At 41.5% G+C, this 15318-nt stretch overlaps 1 protein-coding gene across 2 annotated transcripts; it reads right to left on the bottom strand.

The window, feature by feature from the left end:
- Positions 1 to 942: 942 nt before the first annotated feature.
- On the bottom strand, positions 943 to 10592 carry ADAMTS1 (ADAM metallopeptidase with thrombospondin type 1 motif 1). 2 transcript variants are annotated; one of them, XM_073363027.1, is made up of 10 exons: positions 10225 to 10592; positions 9555 to 10191; positions 7880 to 8226; positions 7328 to 7460; positions 6748 to 6915; positions 6124 to 6410; positions 5749 to 5935; positions 5442 to 5617; positions 4418 to 4593; positions 943 to 4040 (listed from the first exon to the last, which is right to left on the bottom strand). In XM_073363027.1, exons 2-10 carry the CDS (start codon positions 10135 to 10137, stop codon positions 3299 to 3301), a joined length of 2799 nt encoding a protein of 932 aa, XP_073219128.1. In that variant the 5' UTR covers positions 10138 to 10191; positions 10225 to 10592; the 3' UTR covers positions 943 to 3298. The 2 variants fall into 2 exon arrangements, with proteins under 2 accessions (XP_073219128.1, XP_073219118.1); XM_073363017.1 differs by having other exon boundaries at positions 9555 to 10592.
- Between the last annotated feature and the right edge of the window lie 4726 nt (positions 10593 to 15318).

Genomic DNA, 15318 nt, shown 5'->3' with positions numbered 1-15318 from the left:
ACTACAATTTAAAAATGTAATCCTGGTCCACTGAGCTACAAATTTTGGTAATGACCTGACCTTTGCACTGCTGTGTTTGTGTTCATTGTGCCACAAACACCAATATAGCAAACAGCCTATCATAACATTTTATTATTTCATTTTGTTTTTATGAATGCAAATATAATCATCATTGCCATGTATATCTTTAATTCTAATATAGAACAAATGTTTAGAATCCCCCCCACACCTCATTTACATCTTAGCTAAAGATACTGACCATTCTAATCATTAGAGTGCCCACATAATATGAGTGTAAGCACTTTAGAAATGTATAGAGAGAAATAAAAGGTCTCATGAAACTTTTTGCAACAATAGGGATCTGCTGCATTCAATTTTATTGAGCGCACTTCGACATGAAAGAGTGTGCATAAAATATAATTTCCCTCTCTAAAAATGTCTTTTCAGCCTTTTAAAGGGAGTGGGGAGAGGATGTCAGCACCATGGAATGCCTTTAATCGACATAGGTATGCTTGTGAGAAACAGTTTCCTCTGTTTTGTTAGCCCTACAAAGCTCACTTATTCTTGGTTGATGTATGTAGTATTGGGTAAGGCACTGATTACTAACCAGAGATCTTGGGCCCAAGCCCATTCCTTAGCTACAGCACATTGCTGGAATTTTATTACTATAACTCACTGGGTTCACAAGTTGATAGCATGAACTGTGCCAGTATAACTAAGCACTTAGAAAATAAATTCGATAGGGAGGAGAGGTGCAGTGTAAAATTAAAACAGACTGTCTTTTTTGCAAACTGCTGTACATTTGATTTCTCACCCATCAACTGTGGTGTTTTTTTTAAAAAAAGCTATGATTTAATGTTAGTAGAAATAAGATACAGTAAAACAATATTTACTCCTACCGTTCTCATGGAAAGACCATGGAATTAAAACCACAAATAAAAGTTAAAATATTTTGTAGTGTTTATTTCTAACCATCACATTTAGTGCAAACTGGCCAGCATAGTAAGGAAAAGGTACTATGTTGCACAAGGGGTGAAATCCTGGCACCACTGACTTTAACAGGGTCAGGATATCACCCGTGGAGTAACAGAGAATTACTGCTTCACAACACAGAAGGCCAAACATTTGTCAGGGCACCTTTAATAGGATACTGTGCCAAATTTTACTTTCCCTTAACAGATGTAACTTCAACAGGATTTCAGAGAGCAGTGAGAGGCCTTCAATTTTCACACTGGGCATACTCCTGCTCCTTTGAAAGCCAAAAGACAAAAATTCCCATTGATGTCAATAGTAGTTTTTCCTCTTGAGCTCAGTGGGCATTGAGTCAGAGTTAAGGGAATAAAATTCAGTTTCTGGATGTTTAAACTCTGATTTAAAATGTCAACATTATTGAGCATGTTACAAAAAATGTTAGAGCAGTTCACTAAAAATGTATTTCTAATTAAAAGAGTGCTTATCATACCCTCAAGAAATTTGCTTAAGGGAACCTCTGACTTTTGGTTAATTATTATTATTATTAAACTTAAATGCATCTTTCCCAGTAATGCATTTTAAAATGTTAAGTACTACATGAAAATTAGCTAGTTTTGTAGAAATTTTGCTGGTTACAAACACAAGCTGACAGAACAAGTTCTGCCCCATCCATAAGCCCAATTAAAATCAAGAATATCAATTAACTCATATTCCATTTTTTCCATCTAAAAAAATGAAATAACTGCTGTGCACCTTGTTGGTGTTTAAATAACAAAACACAAGATTACTCTTTTACCATGGCATAAGACATTATGGGAAAAGTTTTCAAAAGCACCTATAAAACTTAGGCTCCTAAATCCCTTAGTCACTTTTGAAAAGGTTACTCTAGATTTCAGGTACTTTCACTGGAGTAAAAATCTATATATAAAGTAGAAATAAAAACACTCAAATTCAAAAATTCATAGTGTTCATTTATTACCTCTAGTAACATATTATACTGTATAAATACTCTATCCTTGTTATATGTCCTTTTAAAAAAGCGATAACTTAAAAGATCACAGGAAGTATAAAAATAAATAGGTTTATTATGCGCATTTATTACAAACTATAACCCTTCCCAGAAGGTAAAGAAATATAAAATACTTATAAAGTATATATAATCTATAGTAATATATTTTACTATATACATATGGAAAGCCATATTCTCTCATAGTCTATGGACTGGCACAAACTTTTAATTACGCAACTGCTAGTGTACTGCTGTGGATGGACCTGCTATCCTTCAGCTTTGTCTTTCCCGCCTTATAAAAGTGATTTGAGCACTATAAAAATGTCATATATTAGAGATTCCCATTCATACTGGGAATTTCTTTTTCCTCTGATCTGCATAACACAAAAAAGTAAGCTAGTATTGGCTGGAACATGGTAAAAAGTTAGAACTTGAGACAGCGCTCAAATCTTCACTGTCATAACTTTGGTTGACAGTATGGTAGAACCAAAGAAACCAGTGGTTTGGTCAGGAGGCACTAAAAGCAACAACTTTTAGACAGAACCTGCTCCATGGAGATTGCCACTTATTCCAGCTTTGTGGGTTACACATGTCACAATGACTACATCGGCATGGATGAGAAAAATGGATAGAAACATTGGGTGATACAAAGATGCTTAAAAATAGAACATTCTAGTTGTCTGCAGGTTAAGTTAGGTTAAGTTAGAGTGATTTTTCTTGATATTTTTGACTCTACTTGTGGAGAATATGGCTTTATTTTTATATAAAACTAATCTCTGAAACAATAGCAGCCATGAACAATGTAGTTGAAACTCCTTTTCTAATCCGGTTTTTTGTCCTTTGTGAGGTAGGTAAGCCTTGACCAATTATTTTAAGCTTAGATGAAAGCTATTTTCTCCCTCCTACCCCCCACCCCAAGCTACCCACGTAAAAAAACCTTAGGGACTTGAACAGTACCACAACACAAATTTAAGGGGTGGGGGGTCTGAAATGTTTACTTAAACTCAGTTTGGCCCCTGCTTATATTTTCTTTAACTTGTAACGGACTTAAAAAGGAAATTATAATGCCTTAGGGCTTTATCTACTGAAGATGAAAGAGTTAGTGACATTGGCTTCCTAAGCTATCAAATCTGCACTTTGCAGGATATTTTTATGATGCAACACCACCCTAAAATTATTTTTTACTGTCCCTTCTCAATGAATCCTCACCATGCCCTTTATATGCAAGACACATATGCTACCTCTAACTCTCTTGTTTTCAGTGCACTGTTCTGAGAGAAAAAAAAAAAATCTTTAGCTTTCCCAACTGGATACTGTTTAAGTGCACTTTGTAACATTGCAAAAGTCTATTAAATGTTTAGGTTTCTTTGAAGGGTCACAGCTTTCTTGTGGCAACATACTGCCATCGTAAGACATACATTTTAATAATCTCTTCTTGAATCCTTTCCCACATGTCTTAGAACATGGTGACCAGTCTCCCAATTGCCACTGTGGGCAGGGCATGTCTGCACATGATCGGAGATCATTTGGTTTGAGTTCTTTCGCACAGTCTGTGGCAGACTGCCCATTAAGGTCTCTGCATTTGACAGATCTTCTTTGCCAACCGGACCCACATGACTTTGAACATTCTCCCCATTCTTCAATAACCCATTCAGATAAGATCGTCTCCTTGATGGCGTTAAAAGATTCTTTCTTTTTGCTGGAAGCTTTCTCAGACCCAGACTGTAGTGGTTTCTTCACAAAATAGGTATATTTGATTTTAGGTTGAGGTGAGTCACCCACAGTCAGAACCTGGATAGTTAAAGGTTCCATCAGTGGGCTGAAACTGCGGATTCTTTCCAAAGCTGCAGATGAGCCACTGTACCTTAAAACACTGCCTTTATGAGTAATGTCTTGTTCCAATGTCGATAGAGTGTAGTCACCATTAAGAATATATGTGCCATCAGCAGCTTTAATAGCAAGGAAACTGCCATCATGTCGTGAACCTCTGTTATTTCGCTGCTTAACTTCAAGATTGGTTGCCCCAGCAGGAATGGTGACAACATCATGATAACCAGGTCTACAGGGAACAAAATGCAAATGTTGAGTCCTTAGTCTTCCACTAATTAAGGCTTCAATTTAGCAAAAACACTAAATTTTGAGCTTTACCTTATGCACATGCTTTAGTCCAATTAACTTCAATAGGCACAAGCATGTGCAAAAATGCTTTGTTCAATCATCCTAAATTACTGCTACAATACAGGAGATCCTTGTATGATGCACTTAATTTAATTGGGATTTTACTTTAAAAAATTATAACTAAATCAACTGATTTTAAAAGATTAGTTTTCAATTCTAAGAGTAAACTGAGCCAATACCTGTCTTTGAAACAGAAAGGTTATTTTGCAAGATATTAACTATTGCAGTTCAAAAGAGGAACAGTATTTGTAAACTCACTTTGCACTAATGAGAGTGCCTGACACTTTCTTGCAGGTAGATCCATTGCCTCCACAGATACCACATTTGTCATATTTCTTACTGGAGCCTATCATACGATCACAGCCAGCCTTTACACATTGCCCCTGCACACAGACAGAAGTGGAATCTGGGCTACAAGAGGTGCCATCCACAACCTTTAAAAAAGTAATAGTGCCTTTGATTAGAACATGGACATTTTATTTGCAAACACGGATAATAAAATTAAAATATGGATGCAACATGTCCCCTTCATATTCTGAAGATAGCAACTGTTGAAAGTAAAAGTATTCATTTAGAGTATGCAGTGCTACTTCATTCCACTTACAACACTAAAATGCCATGGTAACATGAGAAATTGATTTAATATCAGTGTTTATCAAAGGGACAACTTTAAATTGTTTAAGCCCATATAAGGAAGGACATTGCTTCCTAAAGCCAGTTGAGTCAGTCTTGGGCCATGAAGCATAAGGACTGATAGCCCTTTCAACAGTATCCTACCTAGCAAATAGCTGTAGAAGCTAGTCTTAAAAGCGTATTTATTCCTTAATCTTGCTAAGCCATTGGTTCCCAGTTCCACTGCCTAAATATATTACATTAAAAAGTATTTCTTTTTGACCGTTTTAAGATGTTAGCCTTTTAGGAATGTGAGACAAAGAGCAGATATTTAACCTGAGGCTGAAGGACCTATGAAAAGTTGAATAAAATAATAGAAACACAATGTTCTGTAAAAACTCCAGTTTAATAAAATGTGATAAGTATGTGAGTTTAAAAAGCTGTGACTGAGTTTGAAAGAAGCATGTCCCCGTCAATACAAACTAGATTTAAATATGTGATTAGACTACTTGTAGAACAGAGGAACGGAAAATCTGGCGAAGATATTTTAAAAGCTTATGATTAAAATATTTTAGTTTGCATATCCTTTGACTCCACTTTAAAAAAAGAATCAGAAAAGGTAAGAATTCCTGCTTAAAATGTAATGTACAACACATATTTTAAAAAATACCTTAGGTTGCAGAACAAAGAAATATCCGGTGCCTTTTGCTCGGCAGACAAGTTTGCATCTATCCTTTGGAGAGACTCCAGCAAACTTGGGTGTCCATTCCACTGCAGGTCCACTTCCAAAAGGGGATTTGGAAATGTCATTGTGTATTTCACACTGCTCTTCTCTGAAGGTTTTGCCTATACATAGGAGAAAAATTAGACAGACATTAGATCTTCATCTTTAATTGTCTTGCTCCTCCCCCGCCCCAATCATCTCTCCTGCCCCCAACATCCCCTTCCTCCATGTCAAAGATCAACTCCCAACTTACCATTATTATCTGGACAGTCCTCAATATTACACGATCGGTATTGCACCCGTTTGCCTTCACAGTACTTTCCTCCATTCTTTGGAACTGGGTTATCACACTCTCTAAAGGAGTACTGCACTCCACCACCACATGTCCTTGAGCAGTCTCCCCAGGGTCCCCATGATCCCCAGCCTCCATGGACAGGGGTCTAAAATGATAAACAGCAAATATATAACAACCACCACACTAAAACTCTCAATTAAGTTGAGCCCCTTGCACAAGATTCCTTCTATGTTTTATTAGCTACCGCCCTCAATTTACTCATTATCAGAAATTAAAACTATGTATCTTATTGAAATATTATTGCATATTCTAGATTTTTAAAAAAATACTTACATCATAATGCTTCTTCTCAGTCTTGTTTACACATTTGCCATTCACACACCATTTCCCCTCTCCACAACTGGTGCCATCTGCCCAAGGAAAGTGTTTAGTTTGGCACACAAGCAATTCTCCAGAGATGCCTGTACACCACAAAGTTGTACACGTGCTGGCTGTGTCCGGACAATGTTTGGACTCATCTCCAAATGTAAATTGGCACTGCCTATTGGCATCATATAAAGTTCCAGGGAGATCAGAGGGAAGCTGTATAGGTTTGTGGGGCTTGTCCAGTAAACACTCACCTGGAAAAAATAGTAATCAATTAGCTGGTTTGAATGGGAAAAATGTATTTTATTTGTTCGATTGCACTTAGCTTTCTTGTTCAAATAATTGTTCAGCTTTCATTACACCAACAATTATGTGAACCAGTTAAAGACTTCTTTAATGTTACTGGCAGCCAAGTAAAAATATAACCTTGTACTGGAGTTCTCTAACAGAAAGTGTTGTAAGGAGGGGACTGCTTCATTTTTAGTTTAGTGTTTTGTTTTTTTTTAAAGTAGGAAGAAAACAAAGATACTTTTAGCTGCCACTTAAACGCTAAGAGTACAAACTTGAATAGAAAGCTTAATAAAAACTTACCATATCCATTGTCCAAAAATGTTGTAATCATGTAGGCACTGCACGGAGACCAAGGTTGGCTTCGATCCAGATTGGAAAGCATAGACGCCATCATGTGGGAATCCCGGCTTAGACCATTAATATTGGCACACTGCTTTGCGTCGTCATGGGGCATGTTAAACACATGGCCTTAAAAAAAAAAAAAAAAGGATTTTTAGGAAGTTTGTTTTATGCATTAGCAAATATTTTTAAATGTTAGTCTTGAACTGATCATTGAATGCATTTTAGATACTTAAAAGAATTATCTGAATAGTTCCAACATTTTAAACAGATGCCACCTTCTTTTTGCTTGTCTCATTTGCAAATCTAAGAAAGATGGTGTTTCTGCAATTGCAGTCAAATCTACAGCTCCCACATACAGTTATCTGGCCAATCCTGCCTGACAATCTGCCATGTGCCATTGTCTCCTACTGACTGACTTTAGAAGGAGTTGAGGGCATTCAACACCTCACAGAATTGGGCCCTATTACATAATGAGATATTTACTTTATGGTATCAGACTAGTTTAAATTATTCAAAGCTCATGTCAAAGGTGAATTACCTAGTTCATGGGCTGTTGTGAAGGCAGCTTGCAATCCGTCATCTTCTATGATAGAGCAACTGCGGTTTGGATCACAAATTGTTCCCACATCAGCCATCCCAAGGGTATCACATGTCTTGGCACCACAAAGGTCCTTTAAAAAACAAGGCAGTTTCATTTAACCTGGTCAAAGACTTAACCTTGGCAAGAATCATTCAACCTTGGCAGTTTGCCTTTACTTATGGAAAAAGCATAAAGATTCAGAATTTCAAGATACTATGGCAAAATTCTCCTTTGCAACATGCAAAAATGCTTGTACTTATTCCATAATTTCAGTGCTAAATCTTGCTAAACAATCCATATATTAAAACAGCAGTATGCTGCATATAAAGTGCCTTTCATCTGAAATAAGATAACATTACAAAAAGGTGGTTAATTATTATCCCACTTGTTTGAGTCAATAATCTCAGACGACTGAATCTAAATGTGATTTTTCTGAAGACTGTAATTAAAAAGGTTAGGCTTGCTTTGTTTGTAAAAAGATGAATAAACTTTCCCTCTCCTTTCCCTTACCTGTCTGGTAAAGAGGATTGCTGTGTCATAGTGCTCTGCATGTCGGTCACTGGGTGGATTGTGTTGCTTTTGCCAACTGCAGAAGTTCCTTAAGGTAAGGGCAGCATTAGAAGAAACATCAGGTCCCTTCTGCTCATCATAGATAACCAGAATTTTTACCAACACCAGACTAATAGAGTTTCGGATACTGGGATGCTTGTATAATTTGGCTGCCACAGACAACAGAGTCAAGAGATAGTGCTTCAATCCACTGCCATGGAACTCTGCCATGGACTGGTCTGCTACAAGCATGGTTTCCACATAGCGAGGGCTGGACACAAATCTTTTTTTCCGTGTGCTTCCAGTTTCTATATTAAAAAAGAAAAAGGGGGAAATTGCATATGAATAGCCTAGCCAGAAACATTACTGTAAATTATTATAAGGAACTAGAACAAAATACAGTAACAAACAAAATTTGCATCTAAGGCAGGAAATATTTTACCACATTACTTTATTACTAACGGCAGAAAGACCTTAAAATGGAACCGGAGGCTTGTGAGGGCACACCTACTTAAAACAGCCGGTTTTTGACCTCTGAAACCTGAGCAGTGTTAACATAATCTCACCCACTAAGTCACTTTTGCTGATGCAGTAAAGAGCAACCTTGGCCAAAAGCGTATGATGTGAGACCTTGCAAACGAAAGGGTGACTCAGAAGTCTGAATGAGACTTCATTGGGCTCCACGTGGAAAGCACAGTGCAGTACTCGAGGCTCCTGCCAAGCAACCCGATTGCTACCGGGCCCCTGCAACAGCACCGCCTCTTACTCTAGTAGGACACTGTGCCCTCGTCTGACTTTCAGTTCCATTCCTCTCTCCTCCCCGTTCCCATGTGCTGTTCCAGTCAGATGATTAAACTCCCCCATTCGTAGGCCCTTTCTGGGCTGTCAGGCACTGTAACTTTCCCTCTCTTTGCTACACACCTGTGTCAGAGACACGAGTCCTTTTTCTGAATGAACATACTGTACACTAATTACTAGGGGGTGGGATTCTTTGTATCAACATTTACAACAAATGTGCCTCTGCTTGGATCTGTATTTTGTTTATGCCCCGATTTGGTGAGCCAGAGTCTCTCTTCATTTACACCAGCGTAACTCAAATGACTTTAAAGGAGTTATTTGTGATTTTACGCACATGCAATTGAGATGACAGTCTTGGCTACAGAGTAACAGCCGTGTTAGTCTGTATTGGCAAAAAGAAAAGGAGTACTTGTGGCACCTTAGAGACTAACCAATTTATTTGAGCAGAAGCTTTCCTGAGCTACAGCTCACTTCATCCATGCACACACTCTGTATTTGCAGGAGGTATGGTTTTTCATTGCACTAAACTTCTGTCCTTTTCCAATCCAACCCGCAGTACAGCTAGAGGTTACCGAGGGAGAAATGCTTAATGTGCTGGAAGGGAGTACAACAAAGAGTTCCCCATCCCCGCCTGCAGGGATGTGCTCGGAAGCGGAGGGTGGAATTGCCAAAAGAGCCAGAGGTTCTTTTGAGAATCCCTCCCCAGGGTCTGTCTCTCTCCAACGCGCACGGGACATTCACGCCCCTGAGGACGTGTCGATTTCAGGTCATCAGCCTGAGGCTCCTACGAGAGTAAATGGGAGAGAAGCCGCACGGGAGTCAACCAGGGTCCCAGTACCTGTCTGGCCCACGGGCGCCCGCTGTCCCTCTGCGGCCCGGGGGAAGCTCTGGTCGGTCACGCCGCACTTGGAGCCGCCGCTCGGGCGGACGCTGCTCTGGGGCCGCCGGCGCAGGAGGTGGAGCTGCGGCTGGGAGGCGTTGGCCGGCTGGATAAAGTACTCTTCCCCCTGCAAGTAGAAAGCCCCGCGGAGCCCCGCGCAGAGGCTGAGGGCGGCGGCAGAGCTCGGGTCCCGGTTGACGGTGCCGGAGTAGAAGCAGCGCGCCAGGTCGGCGGCGGGTGGGATCCCGAGCGGGGCTCCCTGCTCCGGCACCGCCGCCTCCTCCTCTTCCTGCCGGGGCCGGCGGCCCAAGGACTGCAGCCTGAAGTCCGGAGCCAGGAAGCTGCTGTCTGGCTCCAGCTCCAAGCTCAGCCGCTTCCCGAAGGCGTCCAGGCGATAGAGCCTCCTGCCGGCCGGCTCGGCCGCGGAGTCCAGCCGCAGGGGCACGATCAGCTCCTGCTCCTCCCGCGGCGCGGGGGTGCCGGGAGCGCCCCGCGGGCAGAGGCAGAGCAGCGCCGCCAGCAGCAGGGGGGCGGGCCCCATGCTGCGCGCCGGGGCTCGGGCGGGGAGGCGCAGGGGGAGCGCAGGGAGCAGCCGGCTCGGGGGCGAGCCGCAGGCGGCCGGCAAGAGGCTCGGGGGCAGGCGCACAGTCAGGGCGCTGCAGCAGGAGCGCGGCGCGGTCTCGGAGTCCCTACAGAGGAGGCGCTGCCCCTGCCATGGCCGGAGCGCAGCTGCAGGGTGGGGAGGGTGCTGCGGGGCGCAGGAGCTGGCTCGGCTCCCCCCGGCTCCTGGCGCTGCCGAGAGAGTTGGTGGCAGGGGAGGCTCCGGCTGCCGGGCTCGGCGCGTCTCCTCTCCGAGTCGGGGCACAGCCGCTTGCACGTCCGCAGCCCTGCCCTGCGCTCGGGCTTGTTGCTGGAGAGGAGGGGGGCGTCCCGTCTTTGCAAACTCCCTGGGCTCCGAGCGCCTCCGCGGTGCGGCGTGAGTGCAGGAGCCGGGGCCGCCGGGGCCGCCCTTTATGGGATTTGCCCGGGCAGCCCCCCCACAGCTGCCCCCGCCAGGCACCGCCCCTAGTTCCGAGCGGCTGGAGCGCTGAGCTCACTCTGCCTGCGCAACCGTGCGGCGGCTGGGCCCCCACCCCGCTCCCGTCGGGGCCTCGGGCGGAGCTGGGGCTGCCCCACACAGAGCGGGGTGAGCCAAGCCGCTGCAGCCGCCGCCGCCTGCTCCCCGCCCCCAGCCTGGGCTCTGCCCGCTGCCCGGGTTTTCCACGTCGGACGGAGAAGGCTGGAGCTGCTCAGGGCTGCAGCGGGGGGGGAGGGAGGTGACAGGTAGCGCAGCCCCCCTCCCCGCCATCCCTTCGTCCCCCTCCAAATTCCCCGCCTGGGTTTTGGCGCTCTCGGGGAGCCCTGATATTCTCCCCCCCACACACACACACACTCCCCGGGGGGCCCAGCCCCATTGCGGCGAACCACTACCTAAAATGCAAGCACGAGAGGGGAACGTTGCTTTTGTCACCTACCCTCGACAGACGCAGAAGGGAGGGAGGCCTGGCCAGGTCCCCCACGCAGAGCTCCCTTTCCACAAGGGCAGCGACGACCTAGGCCACCCTCACCGAGTCAGAGGTAGGGCGGGTGAACTAGGCTAGAAGTGGCAAATGCCGCAGTTGAATTTTCAAGACAAACGGGCCAGTTGTACTTAGATTTCAGCTGGTAGCATTTCTAAAGTTTTACAGCCCAGGTGATTAATCCAGTGCCCTCCTTAACTTGATCATTGTGGGCCAATCCATTACTGTTTCACTCTTTGCACTAAACGATAGTTGCAAAATTTAAAAGAAATTTATTTTCCCTTCCAGTTACTCATTTTCAGACTTCTTCATAGTGATCCTGCCTCTGCCGGAAGCTGGAACTATTGGTTAACAGGTTTAAATATTATGGAAGTACAGGTAAAAGGCAAAGCAAATCTTAAAGTGATCTGACATCTAACAACTGGATTTTTTTTTTTAAGTCTATCCAGCTTCCTGCTTTTTCACAGTCCTCATAACACTTACAATCTGTTGTGCACCTGTAGTTCTGGGACCTTACTCCTTTTAAATCACTTAAACAGAGACATTGATGTAGGTGCAGTCAATAACTTCCTTTAAAACCATAACCAACCATAGTGGTACAGCTAATCCACTTAATTCTTTAAATGGAACTCGTTTTAGGTGTTTACAGTTTGACTTAATATTCTACTTTTCCTCCAATTAAGGCCCTTCTTTAAGAAAGAGGGCAAAGAACCAATAAACAAATGTCTGAATATTAACAGAAATACTATACTTATTAGTGATCCATACCAGGACTTTGAGATTTAAATAATTCCTTAGTGTTACTTGAATAGGAAGGTAAAATTCAGAGGCCAAAACAATTATTCTCCATGATGTGGCCTTTATGTATAGTGAATACTTCTGCAATTTCATTTACCTACTGTACTCTCTCTATATGCAGTGCCAATCCTATACTGCAGCAAGATATGTCTTTCCCTTATTTTTCTTCATACTTTGAGGAATATTACATGAACTTGGGTACATGCATCTTTACTGTGTTGTTATAACAACACATTTATTGCCAATGCAGGATGATAAGCTATAGTCTTTAAGAAATATATTTGGCAGAGGAATGTAACATCTTGTAAGACAATGTATCACTCTCCCTCACTTTTACTAATGTACATTTGGACTAATTCAACATTAAATCAGTCTGCAGTTAGTCCAGTATAAAATGGTTGTGAGTTCAGAGTCAGGCCTAGTGTGTCAAAACATGTCACAATTAGAACTTATTTGTAAGGGATTTTAGTTGATATACTTCAGCAAATTTCCCTCACCTGTATCAAGCATTTTTAGTCCTGAAAGACAGACAAAGTTGTTAGCCCTTCAGGACTGAAATTTTAGTATACAGTGGGTATTTTAAGGTCTATATTTTTGTTGATCCTCAAGTATTATAACTTCAGTCTAGCTATGCTCATAAAGGCTGTAGCCTTACCTCAGAGATTTGGTGATACAGATTCATAGATATTAAGGTCAGAAGGGACCATTATGATCATCTAGTCCGACCTCCTGCACAACGCAGGCCACAGAATCTCACCCACCCACTCCTACGAGAAACCTCTCTCCTATGTCTGAGCTACTGAAGTCCTCAAATCGTGGTTTAAAGACTTCAAGGAGCAGAGAATCCTCCAGCAAGTGACCCATGCTACAGAGGAGGGCGAAAAACCTTCAGGGCCTCTTCCAATCAGTAATGTACCAATCAATAATTTCACTCACGCTTTTCACATTAACACCTGAAAATACTTGATAAAATGCATATTTACAGCATTTATCAGGAATTAACCTTACATCATACCACTGATCAGCAAGGAAGTCCCTCTGATGGTGTGCAACTCATTTAATATTTCTACATTCTCATTGGTTTCATGATTTGAAGAGATACTGACCACCTTAAATGTCTCTATATGAAAGGACTCTCTTTTTCCACCAGATGGCACTCTGCTATTAAAAAAATCTTTTGAATGTATTTCTTTCACAGCTTGTCTCTTGGGTTTTCAAACTATGTTATGGTGAAAACGCTTATATTTTATTACTGTTCTCAAAACTTTTATGATTCGGACAAGTAGTTTAAAGTGTTCCTGCCTTTTATATAACATCCAAGAAACTTTTAATAAATGGCACCAATTCAATGACAGTTTCTTTTTCCTCTTTTTGCATTATGTGCTTCTTCAAATGTAAAATTTTGTATATAAATGACGTACTATGTGAATAACAAAAAAGTGCTAATTAGTCAATTAAACTAGCAAACATCAAAACAAGTGAAAAGTTTAGAAAATAACTTGTATAGCAGTTCATAATCTCTCTGTAACATTGCTATACACTAGGCTCCCCAGTCCTGCAAATGTTTATACATGTACTTAACTTTGTGCATATGAGTAGTCCCACTGAATTCAATTAGACCACCCATGACAAAGTGTGTGTATAAATTTTTGGTAGATTAGGGCTTAAGTCAATCACGTTTTCTCTAAATCAAAAGCGCTGTGATAGTTCCATGAGGGTAATTTTACAAAGCTGAAATAAACTTGTACTTTTCAGTTCCTGGAATTAATGGTTATTCAGAAGTTAGTCACTGAACATTTTCATCATGATAAATGATTTCTATTATTTGATAAAACTGTCAAAGAAAAAGCAACTTGCTTGAATTAGAAAAAAGTGAAATAATATAAACCACCAGATGGAGCTAACAGATCATATTTTAGTCACTGTTGAAAGAACAGCAGTCTATGCATTAATCATGAAAAGTATTGTAAATAGCTGAACAGTTTTAACAATGATGCATTTTTGTGTTTTTATGCCATTACTTTTGTAACTTAATATTTTCACAATTAAAAAATATTTTATTGTATCTGTTTTAAATGCAACCAGGTTTTTATGCTTTAGGAATTATAGTAATTTAGAATTCAAACAGCAGAGGGCACATTAGGCCACTGAATAGGAGATGCAGTCTGATGATGCAACTGAAAACACATAAAAAGGAACATGCCAAGTAAGCTTAAAACCTAAAATATTTTGCTTAACACTCACTTAAAGAACAGGTTTTTTTTCTGTACTACCTTTCCCATCATTGCTGGTGATTCCTTAAGTGTTTGAAGAGAACTCTGTTCTAACCAGCTTGTTTTACTTGTTTAGCAGCATGAGTGTGCTTGGCATTGCATAGAGAAAGAGAACTCATTATAGAATCATATGACTAGAAGGGACCTTGAGAGGTCTTCTAGTCCAATCCCTTGCACTCAAGGCAGGACTGAGTATTATCTAGATGATCCTTGACAGATGTTTGTCTAACCTGTCTTAAAAATCTCCAATGATAGAGATTCCCACAACCTCCCCAGGCAATTTGTTCCAGTGCTTAGCACCCGACAGGAAGTTTTTCCTAATGTTCAACCCAAACCTCCATTGCTGCAATTTAAGCCCATTGCTTCTTGTCCTATCCTCAGAGGTTAAGAAAAACAGTTTTTCTCCCTCCTCCTTTCAAGATGACTGAATGAATTGGGCAAGATTCTTTGCTCAGTCCATTCAGTTACGGCTGTTTGTAGTTTATAACTTCAAGTTTATTACCATGGAATTGATTTTGATGTCACTGTCACAGTGGCTGGAGTGGCTCACAAGCCATAGTGCCAACCTTAGGGTAGACTGTCAAGAACCAGGGCAAAAAATCTCTAAACTGGTTGTATGTTCTATATTTACATTTCATCAACCAACTATCAAGTGTGAACTTCTGAAGCACTACAGAAGTCTTGACATGGAGTCACAAACAGTCCCCTTGGGCACTCCAGTTCATCTTGCCACCCCGGCAAGCCTGACTTCGTGACAGATGGTCACTTAACACCAAAAATCACAACAATATTCAGGTTACTCCCCGTCCCAAAGGACCAGTTACTTACCCCAGGTCAAATTGTACTCAGATCTATAACCAAAGACAATGCTTGTAGACAATCCTGTAACAAACTAGTTTATTAACTAGAAAAAAAAATAAGTCATATACAAGATTAAAGAAGGTAAACATACACACACAAATGAGTATTGGTCTTGAGTTTCAAAAGATAATAGAAACTTCTTTCACACACAGACACTATGCTTCCTTTGGGGCTAACCCAGGCAAAACACATGGGGGACTTTAGCTTATGCTTAGTGATTCTTGCTCCTTT

The sequence above is a fragment of the Lepidochelys kempii genome, chromosome 1 (genome assembly GCF_965140265.1).
Source record: "Lepidochelys kempii isolate rLepKem1 chromosome 1, rLepKem1.hap2, whole genome shotgun sequence".
Lineage (NCBI taxonomy): Eukaryota > Metazoa > Chordata > Testudines > Cheloniidae > Lepidochelys > Lepidochelys kempii.
This window is presented reverse-complemented; position numbering and strand designations above follow the sequence as displayed.